This window comes from Oncorhynchus tshawytscha, unplaced genomic scaffold (genome assembly GCF_018296145.1).
Source record: "Oncorhynchus tshawytscha isolate Ot180627B unplaced genomic scaffold, Otsh_v2.0 Un_contig_1432_pilon_pilon, whole genome shotgun sequence".
In the NCBI taxonomy this organism is placed as follows: Eukaryota; Metazoa; Chordata; class Actinopteri; order Salmoniformes; family Salmonidae; genus Oncorhynchus; species Oncorhynchus tshawytscha.
This window is the reverse complement of record NW_024609775.1, coordinates 415,001-432,894: the sequence shown is the minus strand read 5'-3', so window position 1 is coordinate 432,894 and position 17,894 is coordinate 415,001. Positions and strand designations below refer to the sequence as shown.

Sequence of the window (17,894 nt, the reverse complement as noted above, 5' to 3'; positions counted from 1 at the left end):
CGCCTGGTAAGTAGAAACAGGCTGCTTCATAAATGGCACCCTATTTTCTAAATAGTGCACTACTTTTGACCAGGGTCCATAGGGCTCTGGTAAAATGTAGTGCACTTTGTATGGAATAGGGTTCCATTTGGGAAGCAGACACAGTAGAGTGGTTCAGGACTTCTTGTAATCTCAAGTCAGCTATTAAGGTGCATAGTGCCTTATGCTTCTTTTGATGAAAGGAAAGATTTCCCTGACTCTGTTCTCTCTGTTCTCTCTCTGTACTGAGACACTCTGTTCTCTCTCTGTACTGAGACACTCTGTTCTCTTGTTAGGAAAATTATCCTTTGTCTTTGTAACCAACAAATGTTATATATATATATATATATATATATATATAGATTAGGTAATGACATTAACAAATTGTTATATATATATAATAACAAACAATTATTTATATACATACTGTAAATCTGGAGATAGATGTAAACTATAGATAGATGTAAACTATAGATAGATGTAAACTATAGATAGATGTACTGTATAGATAGATGTAAACTATAGATAGATGTAAACTATAGATAGATGTAAACTATAGATAGATGTAAACTATAGATAGATGTAAACTATAGACAGATGTACTCTATAGATAGATGTCAACTATAGATAGATGTAAACTATAGACAGATGTACTCTATAGATAGATGTCAACTATAGATAGATGTAAACTATAGACAGATGTAAACTATAGATAGATGTAAACTATAGATAGATGTAAACTATAGACAGATGTAAACTATAGATAGATGTAAACCATAGATAGATGTACTGTATAGATAGATGTAAACTATAGATAGATGTAAACTATAGATAGATGTAAACTATAGATAGATGTAAACTATAGATAGATGTACTGTATAGATAGGTGTAAACTATAGATGTAAAATATAGATAGATGTAAACTATAGATAGATGTAAACTATAGATAGGTGTAAACTATAGATAGATGTACTGTATAGATAGATGTAAACTATAGATAGATGTACTGTATAGATAGATGTAAAGTATAGATAGATGTAAACTATAGATAGGTGTAAACTATAGATAGATGTACTGTATAGATAGATGTAAACTATAGATAGATGTACTGTATAGATAGATGTAAAGTATAGATAGATGTAAACCATAGATAGATGTAAACTCTAGATAGATGTAAACTATAGATATATGTACTCTATAGATAGATGTCAACTATAGATAGATGTAAACTATAGATGTAAACTATAGATAGATGTAAACTATAGATAGATGTAAACTATAGATAGATGTAAACTATAGATAGATGTAAAGTATAGATAGATGTAAAGTATAGATAGATGTAAACTATAGATAGATGTAAACTATAGATAGATGTAAACTATAGATAGATGTACTCTATAGATAGATGTAAACTATAGATAGATGTAAACTATAGATAGATGTACTCTATAGATAGATGTAAACTATAGATAGATGTAAACTATAGATAGATGTAAACTATAGATAGATGTAAACTATAGATAGATGTACTCTATAGATAGATGTAAACTATAGATAGATGTAAACTATAGATAGATGTAAACTATAGATAGGTGTAAACTATAGATGTAAACTATAGATAGATGTAAACTATAGATAGATGTAAACTATAGATAGATGTAAACTATAGATAGATGTAAACTATAGATAGATGTAAACTATAGATATATGTACTCTATAGATAGATGTATACTATATACATATGTATTCTATAGATAGTGTCATGGAAATATTGAATCAAATATTTCTCAGATACCAGAGCTTGTGAATTTAAACAGACTTTATTACAGAAAGTAACAAAGCCAAGCAACTCCGTGGAAGAACTGCCCTTCTTGTTCAGGACATCAGTATTTATACATTTCCACCAGACATGTTCCCTCCTTCCTATGTAAGACAATTAACTCCCCTTGGCCGTGCGCCACCATTATCTTCGTGACTTAATTCTGGCTTGTGTACGGCCACATCTGGCTTAGATTATATTGGTGTTGCAACCACAGGTCCTTTAGAAGGTAACAGTGTCAGTGAAACTGTATTTGACACTATGACGGTTAAACATGCCTGCCGAACCGTGGGGGGTGATCTGTACGGATCAACTACGGTCCGTTACACCCCTACTGCACACACACTCGCCGTTACCATGACAACTAGCGTAGCCATGTCAGTAAATGACTACGGTCAAATCTGATTTGTTCACTTGTTACTTGCTGTTTGGACAGCATTGTGAACAGGCTCTTTATTTACCCTAGTAGCTCTACATCAAAAGAGTGGCAGGACTGAGCTTTTAAATTTAGGTGCTTATTATAGTGGCCTGTGGGCCATTCAGTTCGAAGTTTGGCTCCATAATTAAGGATGCCACTAGATTGCCAGCGGCAAATTCAAAATTAGCTATATTGGTTAACATTTTCTAAAATAAAAATGAGCATTTTGGTCTTCAATTTAAGGTTTGGGTTAGGCATAAGGTTAGCAGTGTGGTTAAGGTAAGATTTAGGATTAGGTTTAAAAGGAGATTTTCAGAAGAAAAATTGTCGAAATGTGCACGGTTAATGACTTTACCACTTCCCCAGACAGTGACGACTCATAATAACGTCTTGGGTTTTCTGCATATATTGCATTTCTTATCACTTTTTGTCAACCTATGCTTGAGAGGTCTTAGCATAAATGCAAACAGTGTTTAGGTTCACAACTGAATTGCTTCCTGTTTCCATGTTTTTGGCAATATCAACACGTGTTGTGTTAGACCTTATTTTTGGTGTCCTGTAAGCCAATCAGTTTCAAGTTGATGGGTCAAAGAGACGTTGAGCAGTTTAGACTAGTTAGGGTTTGGGGTGGGGACATGTCATATTGTTTTTTCAAAATGGTCATTTCTTAGGTAATCTTTTGATGAAATTCTTTTCACAAACTCCGTAACGACAGAAGTTGTAAACTTGTGTTAAAAATGTGGGTGAATTGGTCACAAACATTATTGGGCACAGACAACAGAAAAGGGTAAGAAGGTAGAGACAACAATTCATCACGCAAAGCAGCCACAACTGTCAGTAAGTGTCCATGATTGAGTTTTTGAATGAAGAGAGTTAAAGAACTGTCCAGTTTGAGTGTTTGTTGCAGCTCGTTCCAGTCGCTAGCTGCAGTTTGTACCCTGTTTTGTGCTGCTACCATATTGTTGTGCTGCCATGTTGTGTTGCTACGATGTTGTTGTCATGTTGTGTCGCTACCATGCTGTGTTGTCATGTGTTGCTGCCATGTTATGTTGCCATCTTTAGGTCTCTCTTTATGTAGTGTTGTCTCTTGTCCTGATGTGTGTTTTGTCCTATATTTTCATGGTAGGCTGTCATTGTAAATAGGAATTTGGTGTAGCTGAGTCAGGTTTGTGGGCCTGTTTCCTCGCACACACTTTTTCAGTTCTGCCCACAAATTATATAGATAGATGTACTCTATAGATAGGTGTAAACTATAGATGTAAACTATAGATATATGTAAACTATAGATGTAAACTATAGATAGATGTAAACTATAGATAGATGTAAACTATAGATAGATGTAAACTATAGATAGATGTACTCTATAGATAGATGTAAACTATAGATAGATGTACTCTATAGATAGATGTACTCTATAGATAGATGTAAACTATAGATAGTGTAAACTATAGATATATGTACTCTATAGATAGATGTAAACTATAGATAGATGTAAACTATAGATAAACTATAGATAGATGTAAACTATAGATAGATGTAAACTATAGATAGATGTAAACTATAGATATATGATAAACTATAGATGTAAACTATAGATAGATGTAAACTATAGATAGATGTAAACTATAGATAGATGTACTCTATAGATAGGTGTAAACTGTAGATAGATGTAAAGTATAGATAGATGTAAACTATAGATGTAAACTATAGATATATGTAAACTATAGATGTAAACTATAGATAGATGTAAACTATAGATAGATGTAAACTATAGATAGATGTAAACTATAGATAGATGTAAACTATAGATAGATGTACTCTATAGATAGATGTAAACTATAGATAGATGTACTCTATAGATAGATGTACTCTATAGATAGATGTAAACTATAGATGTAAACTATAGATAGATGTACTCTATAGATAGATGTACTCTATAGATAGATGTAAACTATAGATAGGTGTAAACTATAGATAGATGTACTCTATAGATAGATGTAAACTATAGATGTAAACTATAGATAGATGTACTCTATAGATGGATGTAAACTATAGATAGATGTAAACTATAGATAGATGTACTCTATAGATAGATGTAAACTATAGATAGATGTAAACTATAGATAGATGTACTCTATAGATAGATGTAAACTATAGATAGATGTACTCTATAGATAGGTGTAAACTATAGATAGATGTACTCTATAGATAGATGTAAACTATAGATAGATGTAAACTATAGATAGATGTACTCTATAGATAGATGTAAACTATAGATAGATGTACTCTATAGATAGATGTACTCTATAGATAGATGTAAAGTATAGATAGATGTAAACTATAGATAGATGTACTCTATAGATAGGTGTAAACTGTAGATAGATGTAAACTATAGATAGATGTAAACTATAGATAGATGTAAACTATAGATAGATGTAAAATATAGATAGATGTAAACTACAGGGTTTGGATAAGTTTGAATCGTCACCGTGGGAACAACCTGTTCTATGTACTTCCTGATTAACTCGGTCACAGAGTAAGTGTATACATTGACATTAATCTCAGAATCAAGTCCGTGTGATCAAAGCAATCTTGAAGCCTAGATTCCAATTGGTCAGAACAACATTGAACAGTCCTCACCACTGAATCGTCCTGCTTAAGTTTCTGCCTATAGGTGGGAAGGAGCAGAACAAAGGCGTGATCTGAATTGCCGAAGGGAGGGCGGGGGAGGGCCTTTGAGCCTCCCCGGAAGGGAGAGTAGCAATGACCCAGAGTGTTTGAACGCAAGTAGCACAGGAGATGTGTTAATCGAATTTTGGTAGCATTGTCCTCTGATTTATTTTATTCAAGTCCCCAGCTACAATATGCCGTTTCCAGTTTGCATAAAGTCCAGTTTAATTCCTTGAATGTCGTCGTGGTGTCGGCTTGAGGGGAAATATAGATGGCAGTGATGATGACCGAAGAAAACATGATGAGGTATTCCAGATAGGAAGAACGAAAGGGCTTGAGTTCCTGCAAGTTACCAAAATCACACCATGATTTGTAAATCATGAAGCATACTCCTCCACCTTACTTTTTCCCATAGAGTTTTTCTTCCTGTCCGCACGATGGACGGTGAACCCAACTGGCTGAATGGATGGGGACAATAGATCTGTAGAGAGCCATGATCCCGTAAAACGTAGTATGTTACAATCCCTAACGTGTCTCTGGAAGGAGATCCTCGCCCTGAGCTGATCTACTTTATTGTCCAGGGACTGAACGTTAGCGAGTAATATACTCGGAAGCGGTGGATGGTATGAACGCCGCCAGAGTCTGACTAGAGCCCCACTTTTTCTTCCTCTTCTCCGGCATCAGCGTTTTGGTGCCGACCCCGGTATAAATAGAGCTGCCTTGGGAAGTTCAAACATACCATCGAGTTCAGGGAAGTTACATTTGTGATTGAAATGATGGTGACTGACCGCCAATCTAATATTCCAAAGTTATTTTCGGCTGTCGGCAATAATACATGAAACGTTCTGAGTATATAATGTAATGCAATAACACACCAAAAAAAAAAAAAACACCGCAAAGTTGGCCAGGAGCTAGAAACAGGGCGACCGTGTCTGCCGGCACCATCTTGCATAGGTCTAAGTGATGCTCATGCATAAAGGGAAACATTTTAGGACAACCTTAGCCTCAAGCTTCATCCCTACTCAAGAAAGGGTGAGGCTGAGGTTGTCCTAAAATGTACGCCATAATTGAAAATAATTTTTGCAGACCCAAAGGTCACCCTGCACTCTGTTTCAGCCAGAGATAAAATAAGGTCCTGTCTCTTTACAGAGATAGAGATTTCATTATTGTTTTGCTCAGTGATAATGCAACTAATCCTAATCCTTAATTCACAGCACCGTTAGGATAACCAACGTCTGGCTGCGTCCATAATGGCACACTATTCACTATACACACTCAAACACACTACTTTTGACCATAAAATATGCATTTTAACGGCAAGCATAGACGTGATGAATCTTGATCGGATAGTGATTGGATCATCTCGATGGGATAATGACAACCACATGTTAGCACCAGGTATAAACAGAGCTAAAGATACACTTCTAGGGTCAATCCTTAGATTATATGTGATATGCATTGTCAATCTTCAAACTCCATTCTACTGTGCCCATCCATGCATATTGTGGTTATGAAGATGCTATGGGAGGACCCCAAAAGATCTTGTTCTCTATCTAATTATGAAAGCTATTGTATCATTGAGAAGAACCCACCTGACCGAAAAGGTTCATTTTAGAAGGTTTTAATTAATCAAACTCACAATCCCACAAACATTGCATGTTTAAATTTAAATAAATAAATGAGAAAAACAACATATAACACACATTTTAAAGACACTGTTTTGTACAGTAAACTATATTATCTGTAAAATCCCAATGTTTAGAACCAAATGAACAGTCCTTTAGAATCTTCACACAACGTCTTCGACCTGTTACAGAGAATGCACTACGTATGACTTTCACATTAACAACGGTTTAAATGACAAATAAGCAACAATAACTTATCCTTTTACATCATAAGAAGAACCCACATCATAATAAACACAACATAATTTCTTTTTTTGGGGGGGGGGCATTTACAAAATCCATCAATACACAATTACCATCCATTGATTCTCACAGATGCTGTGGAGAACCATGTTTGAAATAGTTAGAAAATACCAATTGCTTTGCAGGATTGTTTTCAGGATATGTACATTATGTCTTTTATAATTGTGCATTGGCTGTGTGATTGTGTACACACATTGATATCTACATACAGGTCATGTGATAACACAAAATAAATACAGAAATGATGCTCAATTCATGTTTGTCACTGTGACTCAAAACATGTGAAATGTTGAATTTCAATATATACAGTAGCTTCAATATGAAACAGTATTCCATTTCTGAGAGTTATCTGGATTACCTGCTTAGCATGTGGAGCCAAGCCATCTCTGACCCAGCTGACTGTAAATCTGGAGGCAAATGACTGACTGCTTTCTCCCCTTTTAGACTAATTCCACAGGGATCCTGTTCCTTTGTTTCTGATGTTCCCCATGAAACTGCCATCTCATTTATCAGACAGCTCTATCTATTCATTCATGGTATTCTGTATTCTGTATTCTGAGAGGCCTATTTCACAGCCTGATGCCTCCTCATACCTCCTCATCTCATCTTCCTCAGCCTCATACCTCCTCATCTCATGTTCCTTAGCCTCATACCTCCTCATCTCATCTTCCTCAGCCTCATACCTCCTCAACTCATCTTCCTCAGCCTCATACCTCCTCAACTCATCTTCCTCAGCCTCATACTTCCTCATCTCATGTTCTTCAGCCTCATACCTCCTCATCTCATCTTCCTCAGCCTCATACCTCCTCATCTCATGTTCCTCAGCCTCATACTTCCTCATCTCATGTTCCTCAGCCTCATACCTCCTCATCTCATCTTCCTCAGCCTCATACCTCCTCATCTCATCTTCCTCAGCCTCATACCTCCTCATCTCATCTTCCTCAGCCTTATACCTCCTCATCTCATGTTCCTCAGCCTCATACCTCCTCATCTCATCTTCCTCAGCCTCATACTTCCTCATCATGTTCCTCAGCCTCATACCTCCTCATCTCATCTTCCTCAGCCTCATACCTCCTCATCTCATCTTCCTCAGCCTCATACTGTACCTCCTCATCTCATCTTCCTCAGCCTCATGCCTCCTCAACTCATGTTCCTCAGCCTCATACATCCTCATCTCATCTTCCTCAGCCTCACACTTCCTCATCTCATCTTCCTCAGCGTCATACTGTACCTCCTCATCTCATGTTCCTCAGCCTCATGCCTCCTCAACTCATCTTCCTCAGCCTCATACTTCCTCATCTCATCTTCCTCAGCCTCATACCTCCTCATCTCATCTTCCTCAGCCTCATGCCTCCTCAACTCATCTTCCTCAGCCTCATACTTCCTCATCTCATCTTCCTCAGCCTCATACCTCCTCATCTCATCTTCCTCAGCCTCATGCGGTTCTCTTTATCTCTCTTCTTTAACCCATTAATGAATTGGTTGAAGAAGTGCTCTTGGTCTTTCTTCTTCAGCACTTGCTTGAAGCGCTGGTCACGGCCGTACTTAACAGAAAAGTCTTTGAAAGTCGACCTAGAAATAGAGAAAAGAAGAGATCATCCTAGAGAAATGTTTGGGAGGGAGGGAGGGAGGGAGGGAGGGAGGGAGGGGAGGGAGGGAGGGAGGGAGGGAGGGAGGGGAGGGAGGGAGGGAGGGAGGGGAGGGAGGGAGGGGAGGGGAGGGAGGGAGGGGAGGGAGGGAGGTTTAAATATAGTAAAGACTAGAGCTACTCGGTTTTATAATTTTTGAAATTGTTAGACAATTGTGGTTTTGAGACACGCAAACATGCATAACTGTAGTTAACATTTTAGAGAAGCTCTGAAATTGTATTTTTATTTTTTATATATAATCAGTTATTAACAACAGTTATGAAAAGGAATAAGCAAGAGTTATGACAAGTTAAATGAAGCCATAGAATACAGAGAACTCTGTCCGCGGGGTTACAGTAGTCATCACCTAAAGAGAGAGGTAGTCAGGTGTAGAAGAAGTGGTCATGAAGATAGAACACTCTTTGTCATCATCACTGTGGTTGATTAAAGGGGAAAGCTAAATGACAAGCCACAACATGCTGACAACAAGCAATATTGTTTTTTATTTTATTAACAAATTTATTTTAAAAAGTCCCCTACTGTACGTGTACTTCTATTACACAGTTAGCTTCAGGTTTTACCTGGATGTGATTTTCGACTCCTCTAGAAGTTTTCTATACTGGTCTTTTGCTTGCAGCAGTTTGCTCTGTTTCTCCTTGTGTTCTTCCTTCATCCTCACTTTGACAAACTGCTCAAACACCTGGAGATGAGGAACACAGTCATGATTGGCACAAAGAAAAATGACTTTGAAGATCATTTTCAAGACAAAGACGACGGCTGTATCCTAATCCTCTTTACTGTCGCCTTAACTCCTCTCACGTTCACTGACAGGATCAATCAAATCAAATCAAATCGCATTGTTTACACATGTTTTTCAGATGTTATTGCGGACGCAGAGAAATGCTTGTGTTTCTAGCGCCAACATTGCAGTAATATCTAACAATTCACAACAATACACAGACATATAGAAGTAAAATAATGGAATTAAGAAATATATAAATATCAGTACAAGCAATGTCAGAGTCTGGAGTGTGTGTATATATATATATATATATATATATATATATATATATATATATATATATATATATATATGTGCAGTATATGTAATGGGATGTATAGACTTTAGGGACAGTATGTGGATATAATATGCAGTACATCTGAAGAATACTTGGAAAGGATACTATATGTACAGCAATAGTTGAGTAGGATGGACTTGACTAGAATACAGTATATACATATGAAGTGGACAGCAGTAGTTATATAGGATGAACCATGACTAGAATACAGTATATACATATGAAATGGGTAAAACAGTATGTCAACATTATTAAAGTGACCAGTGTTCCATGTCTATATACATAGGGCAATGTGGCAGGTAGCCTAGTGGTTAGAGCGTTGGACTAATAACCAAAAGGTTGCAAGATCGAATCCCTGAGCTGACAAGCTAAAAATCTGTCAGTCTCACTGAACAAGGCAGTTCCTAGGCCGTCATTGTAAATAAGAATTTGTTCTTTTACTGACTTGCCATTAAATAAATGTATAATGCAACATGATGAAAAACCTCAACAAGTCATCCCAAAGGTTTTTTGTTTTACTTACAGAATGCTTTCACCAAGGACAGGACACAAATGACAGTAATGATATAATGGGAGCAAATCCATTAGGGGTGAGCTGACCGTACTCATATTCCTAATCCTATCCATAAATTAACACTTGAAAGTCGGATCGGATTTGCCTAAGTAGATGTTATCAAAACACCTATCTCCCTGCATGTTTAGAGACCAAACAAATGCAGATTAGGAGCAGCGCGCAGAGCGGTTTGTGTCTGTGTCCTGAACTTGCAGATGGCCAACATAAACATTTGCTGTCACTCAGTTAAGATGAACATCAGCGGGTCATCTTTTTCCCTACCCATGGCCCGCTTGCTATATAATATGCACATTTATAGCTTGCTATATATTATGCACATTGATAGCTTGTTAGATATTATGCACATTGATAGCTTGCTATATATTATTGATAGCTTATTGATATTATGCTTGATAGCTTGTTAGATATTATTCACATTGATAGCTTGTTATATATTATGCACATTGATAGCTTGTTAGAGATATTATTTCACATTGATAGCTTGTTATATATTATGCACATTGATGGCTTGTTAGATATTATTCTTGAGCTAGCAAATTTCCTCGCCATTGTGATTTATCACAGTAGCAGACAAACAGGAGGCAGCAGCAATCTAAAACAATCAGACCCAAACATGAGAGGAAGAGAAGTGATTGGCTGAAATGATGAAGCGAAGCAGTAGACAGAGAAACACAGCTTCCCTTTATCCAATCAGAACGGCAGGATCAACGTACATTCCACCCTCCTTCTCTTTACAGACAAGCAAACTAGCCAATTGACTTATTTAGACCACATAGCACCTTGCACTTGATTGAAGGATGCGCACTACCATCCCACATGTTTGTTTTTTTTTGGGGGGGGGATCATGGATAATTACAAAAATACTCGGATCATAATCGTATCAGGACACTTGCCTGTTAGTTGTTCGTATTGTCTTACTTCGAGGCACACCCCTAATGTCCATGCTGTCTTGTACTTTAAAGGTTAATTTGGATTGGTAATTTCTGAGTCAACCTCATTCACAATCTGTCAATCATGATCAATTAATCAATCATTAGTAATTATTTAATCATAGCAAATGATTAACTAATGATGAAAACAAAAACAATAAACCAATCAATCATGACCAATGGATAAATCAATCATGGCCAATTAACCAATTATGACCAACCAATAAATCAATCATGACCAATTAACCAATTATGACCAACCAATAAATAATCATGACCTATTAACCAATTATGACCAACTGATAAATCAATCATGACCAATTAACCAATTATGACCAACCAATAAATAATCATGACCAATTAACCAATTATGACCAACTGATAAATCAATCATGACCAATGAACCAATCATGACCAACCGATAAATCAATCATGACCAATTAACCAATCATGACCAATTAAATCAATCATGACCAATGAACCAATCATGACCAACCGATAAATCAATCATGACCAATTAAAGGAGGACAACCAGCAGAGTTCACCTGTTTCCTCTCCTCTGCAGAGTTTAGCAGAAGATACCGTGGATCAAACACGATCTTGTGCAGTTCTTTCTCCCATGTGGAAAACGCTGAAACCTGAAGAGACGAGAAAACATATTTAAGAAAACATTCAGTACATTCAACCTGCTACATGATCTTTCCATTATTCACCCAACCTGTTGCATGATGTAGGTCTTTTCATCATTCACCCAACCTGTTACATGATGTAGATCTTTCCATCATTCACCCAACCTGTTACATGATGTAGGTCTTTTCATCATTCACCCAACCTGTTACATGATGTAGATCTTTTCATCATTCACCCAACCTGTTACATGATGTAGGTCTTTTCATCTTTTTCCATCATTCACCCAACCTGTTACATGATCTTTCCATTATTCATTCACCCAACCTGTTACATGATGTAGATCTTTTCATCATTCACCCAACCTGATGATGTAGGTCTTTTCATCATTCACCCAACCTGTTACATGATCTTTTTCCATCATTCACCCAACCTGTTACATGATGTAGGTCTTTTCATCATTCACCCAACCTGTTACATGATGTAGGTCTTTCCATCATTCACCCAACCTGTTACATGATGTAGGTCTTTCCATCATTCACCCAACCTGTTACATGATGTAGATCTTTCCATCATTCACCCAACCTGTTACATGATGTAGATCTTTCCATCATTCACCCAACCTGTTACATGATGTAGGTCTTTCCATCATTCACCCAACCTGTTACATGATGTAGGTCTTTCCATCATTCACCCAACCTGTTACATGATGTAGGTCTTTCCATCATTCACCCAACCTGTTACATGATGTAGATCTTTTCATCATTCACCCAACCTGTTACATGATGTAGATCTTTCCATTATTCACCCAACCTGTTACATGATGTAGGTCTTTCCATTATTCACCCAACCTGTTACATGATGTAGATCTTTCCATCATTCACCCAACCTGTTACATGATGTAGATCTTTCCATCATTCACCCAACCTGTTACATGATGTAGGTCTTTCCATCATTCACCCAACCTGTTACATGATGTAGGTCTTTTCATCATTCACCCAACCTGTTACATGATGTTAGGTCTTTCCATCATTCACCCAACCTGTTACATGATGTAGGTCTTTCCATCATTCACCCAACCTGTTACATGATGTAGGTCTTTCCATCATTCACCCAACCTGTTACATGATCTTTCCATCATTCACCCAACCTGTTACATGATGTAGATCATTCTATCATTCATCCAACCTGTTACATGATGTAGGTCTTTTCATCATTTAGTTTTTGCTGCCTTTGCAGTTGCTGGTCCCTGTGTCCCTTGATGATTAGTTGCAATACAGGGATTTGAGTCCCCATATTGCCACTTTGAAAAGTATGGTTTAAATTCCTTCCTCATGGATAACTGTTAGAATCTAGGTCCGTCTCTGTGGCTGCATTTAGACAGGCAGCCCAAATCTTGCGTTTTTTTTTCTTCACCAATTGATCTTTTGACCAATCAGATCACGTCTGAAAAACATCTGACGTGATTGGTCAAAACGCAGCCTAAAGTGCATTCGATTTTTTGTACTCTGTTCAATATGCCTTTACCCCTCTTTCAAGGAGCATGTCCCTGAAGTGTGTGATGCGGAGCCCTAAGGGTAGAACTGTCCGATGGGGGGGAGAGTCACATGTCTCTGCGCCTGCCCTCTCTCTCAGGTCCTCATTACCATCCGCAGGTTCCTCCAGTCTGAGGAGGACAGAAACATACAATCAGTTCTAGGATGTATCTCAAAAGGAAACCCTATTCCCTAGATAGTGATCTCCTCTTGACCAGGGCCCAAAAGGCTTGGGTCAAAACTAGGCTACTGTGCTGTACAGTGGTATTTGTACAGTACAGTGTTGTTTATTATTATTATTTTTTTACAAAAAAATACTTCAAAATGAGATTATTATTCTGTAGAGAAGTATCATTGTAATGTTAAACTATGAGTATGGTTAAGATGGTGGGGGGGGGAACTTTGACACTCACTTGTTCCTCTTGGTTTTTGAATAATGTTCATCTTCATCATCAACATCATCGTCATCGGCAGACGGAGAGTTAGAACCGTCTTCTGCTGAGATAACGGACACACAGACAGAAGCGTAGCACACATCCTTTTTTCGAGTGGACTCCAACAGACGCATAGTGTAACAAACATCCTTTTTCAATGGACTCCGTCTTCATATAATTGGTCATTAAAAACCACTGTGAGAGAACCTATCCGACTAGAGTAGCATTACTGCTCACCGTCTTATCAGCCATAAGTCAATGTTCAGTTCATCGGGGGTTGTCCACATATTTACCAAAGTTAATTTGCCAGACATGCTTTGTTGGAACAGTGAGGTTCAGGTATAAGGTCATCGATACATAATCAGCTGGTAACTGCAATAAGACTAAATCAATAAAGACAACCCGACCTCTGGGAAATCTAGTCCGGGGAGATATCATCGCTGACAAGATCCAATGTAATCCAATATTTACAGAGCCAGCCACACACAGGACTTCCCTATGATCTATTCTAGTAGAACACAAAAGAGATGGTGTGCATCCCAAATGGGACCCTAATACCTATATAGTGCACTTCTTTGGACCAGGCCCATAGGGAACAGGGTGTCATTCGACCAGGGCCCATAGGGAATAGTGTGTCATTGGACCAGGACACATAGGGAATAGTGTGTCATTGGACCAGGGCCCATAGGGAATAGTGTGCCATTGGACCAGGGCCCATAGGGAATAGGGTGTCATTGGAACAGGGCCCATAGGGAATAGTGTGTCATTGGACCAGGGCCCATAGGGAATAGTGTGCCATTGGACCAGGGCCCATAGGGAATAGTGTGTCATTGGACCAGGGCCCATGGGGAATAGGGTGTCATTGGACCAGGGCCCATAGGGAATAGTGTCATTGGACCAGGGCCCATAGGGAATAGTGTGTCATTGGACCAGGGCCCATAGGGAATAGTGTGTCATTGGACCAGGGCCCATGGGGAATAGGGTGTCATTGGACCAGGGCCCATAGGGAATAGTGTGTCATTGGACCAGGGCCCATGGGGAATAGGGTGTCATTGGACCAGGGCCCATAGGGAATAGTGTGTCATTGGACCAGGGCCCATAGGGAATAGGGTGCCATTTAAAATGCAACCATGAGATGGTTTGACATCCTAAAGGTTCCACGTTCCATTCGTGATCATCTCCTTCAATGAACAGAGACATCACGATCCTCTGGTAGTCTGTGATCGACAGGCAATGGAACTGAGACACTGTATGTAGGATCTAGTATATCAGGCCATTTTATTGGCCTCCGTATTAACAGATCATTAAAAAAACATGTTTATTAACATCATTAGAAAAATAGCGGACTGATAATGAGCTTCTCGGTTCCATCTAAAGCCACGGCCTGGTAAATACCCGCTTTAACATTTAGAAGAGTCCTAACGAGGCCCAACTAAACGGCGGGATGAAGACAAGCCAACGGGGAAGAATTACCACAAACTTACTGGACAAAGAATCCTTTTTGCGTTTATGTGGAGGATCTTCTATAATCCTGTTGAGATCCTCTCCACGGTCCTTCAGATCTACTGGCTGATCCCAAACAGAGAGCTGTATCGTTGGGTTGAAGAAAAATACTCTGTCGTCCCCCCGTCCACACCACACACCTGAGGAGAAACGATCATAATAATGTAAGGATGAGAGTTGAATTAGTAATGCCTGTCCGGTTCCCAACTGGTGTGTTCAACGCAAGATAGCTGAGATGGTGTTTGCCTGTCAAGAATAAATGTGTTTTGTAGACTAGAGTAGGGTTAGTATGCTGCATCTGTCAGGTCTTAACTTTATTTTTAAAGTTGATGCTCCACTCTCTGAACCCTTCAAACGTCACTCTGCAATAATAATAATAACATTCTAAACACACATCTGGGGAGGGCAGAACCAGAAGTATTCTATGACATGATAAACAACAGTATTACAGGAAATGATCTGGGGAGAAGGAGGGACTACCCACTGGACCTACCTGCTGGACCTACCCACTGGACCTACCTGCTGGACCTACCCGCTCTACCTACCCACTGGACCTACCCTCTGGACCTACCAGCTGGGACTACCCGCTCTACCTACCCACTGGACCTACCCACTGGACCTACCCACTGGACCTACCCACTGGACCTACCCACTGGACCTACCCACTGGACCTCCCCACTGGACCTACCCACTGGACCTACCCACTGGACCTACCCACTGGACCTCCCCACTGGACCTACCCACTGGACCTACCCACTGGACCTCCCCACTGGACCTACCCACTCTACCTACCCACTGGACCTACCCACTGGACCTACAAGCTGGACCTACCCTCTGGACCTACCTGCTGGGACTACCCGCTCTACCTACCCACTGGACATACCCACTGGACCTCCCCACTGGACCTACCTGCTCTAGCTACCCACTGGACCTACCCGCTGGACATACCAGCTGGGACTACCCGCTCTACCTAACCTCTGGACCTACCCACTGGACCTACCCTCTGGACCTACCTGCTGGGACTACCCGCTCCACCTATCCACTGGACCTACCCACTGCACCTACCCACTGGACCTCCCCACTGGACCTACCTGCTGGGACTACCCGCTCCACCTACCCACTGGACCTACCCACTGCACCTGGACCTCCCCACTGGACCTACCGCTCTACCTACCCACTGTACCTACCCGCTGGACCTACCAGCTGGGACTACCCGCTCTACCTACCCACTGGACCTACCCACTGGACCTACCCTCTGGACCTCCCCACTGGACCTACCGCTCTACCTACCTACCCACTGGACCTACCCACTGGACCTCCCACTGGACCTACCTGCTGGACCTACCAGCTGGGACTACCCATAAGAACATGTACGAACGCGCTACTGTAAGTCACTTTGAATAAAAGTGTGTTTGAAATGGCATATATGATTATATACTTGTATATTATACAGTGACATAATGTAAATAAGAAATACGTTGATGAATATATGCTCTATGTAGTAATAGGAATATAACCACTGTAGTTATCTGTCACTTAGTCTGACATAACATGTTATAGAAAGTGCTAGAACCTAACAGTTGATGTATTTCCAGTTGATGGTTTCTGAGGCAGAGTTGTTCCTGTTGTCGTCGTGCATCACTTCAGAGCTCTTCCTCCTTAAAGCCACAGGAGGAGTATTAACAGCTGCTACAGTCTATGAATCCCTGGGATAATTCAATATGTCTTCACGCTCAACCATATCAAATGAATTGTGAAGCTTTACTTCCTGGTATTATCTGGTGGTGACTTGTCCTGTTATATGATATCATATTTCATTGGTATGGCTAACTATCGCTCAGCCATGACATGATATTCAGAAAATCTCAATAATCTCTGAAACTGGAAACACTTATCTCCCTCACTAGCTTTAAGCACCAACTGTCAGAGCAGCTCACAGATTACTGCACCTGTACATAGCCCACCTATAATTTAGCCCAAACAACTACCTCATTCCCTACTGTATTTTATTTATTTATTTATTTTGCTCCTTTGCACCCCATTATTTTTATTTCTACTTTGCACATTCTTCCACTGCAAATCTACCATTCCAGTGTTTTACTTGCTATATTGTATTTACTTTGCCACCATGACCTTTTTGCCTTTACCTCCCTTCTCACCTCATTTGCTCACATTGTATATAGACTTGTTTATACTGTATTATTGACTGTATGTTTGTTTTACTCCATGTGTAACTCTGTGTCGTTGTATCTATCAAACTGCTTTGCTTTATCTTGGCCAAGTCACAATTGTAAATGAGAACTTGTTCTCAACTTGCCTACCTGGTTAAATAAAGGTGTTCTCAACTTGTCTACCTGGTTAAATAAAGGTGTTCTCAACTAGCCTACCTGGTTAAATAAAGGTGTTCTCAACTAGCCTACCTGGTTAAATAAAGGTGTTCTCAACTCCTACCTGGTTAAATAAAGGTGTTCTCAACTAGCCTACCTGGTTAAATAAAGGTGTTCTCAACTAGCCTACCTGGTTAAATAAAGGTGTTCCTACCTACCTGGTTAAATAAAGGTTTCTCAAACCTGGTTAAATAAAGGTGTTCTCAACTAGCCTACCTGGTTAAATAAAGGTGTTCTCTCAACTAGCCTACCTGGTTAAATAAAGGTGTTCTCAACTAGCCTACCTGGTTAAATAAAGGTGTTCTCAACTAACTAGCCTACCTGGTTAAATAAAGGTGTTCTCAC

At 39.3% G+C, this 17,894-nt stretch overlaps 1 protein-coding gene across 4 annotated transcripts in view; it reads right to left on the bottom strand.

Annotated features, from left to right (window-relative positions):
• Positions 1-13,230: 13,230 nt before the first annotated feature.
• The window catches only part of LOC121845828 (transcription elongation regulator 1-like protein), a 218,637-nt gene continuing 213,973 nt past the window's right edge, over positions 13,231-17,894 (bottom strand). For 3 of the 4 annotated variants that reach the window (XM_042317885.1, XM_042317882.1, XM_042317883.1), the window contains 3 exons: positions 15,144-15,302; positions 13,639-13,723; positions 13,231-13,356 (listed from right to left, as the gene is read on the bottom strand). In XM_042317885.1, the coding sequence (XP_042173819.1) occupies positions 15,167-15,302 (136 nt within the window). In that variant the 3' untranslated portion in view covers positions 13,231-13,356; positions 13,639-13,723; positions 15,144-15,166. The remainder of the gene's footprint in view (positions 13,357-13,638; positions 13,724-15,143; positions 15,303-17,894) is intronic. The other variant, XM_042317884.1, reaches the window with a different exon arrangement.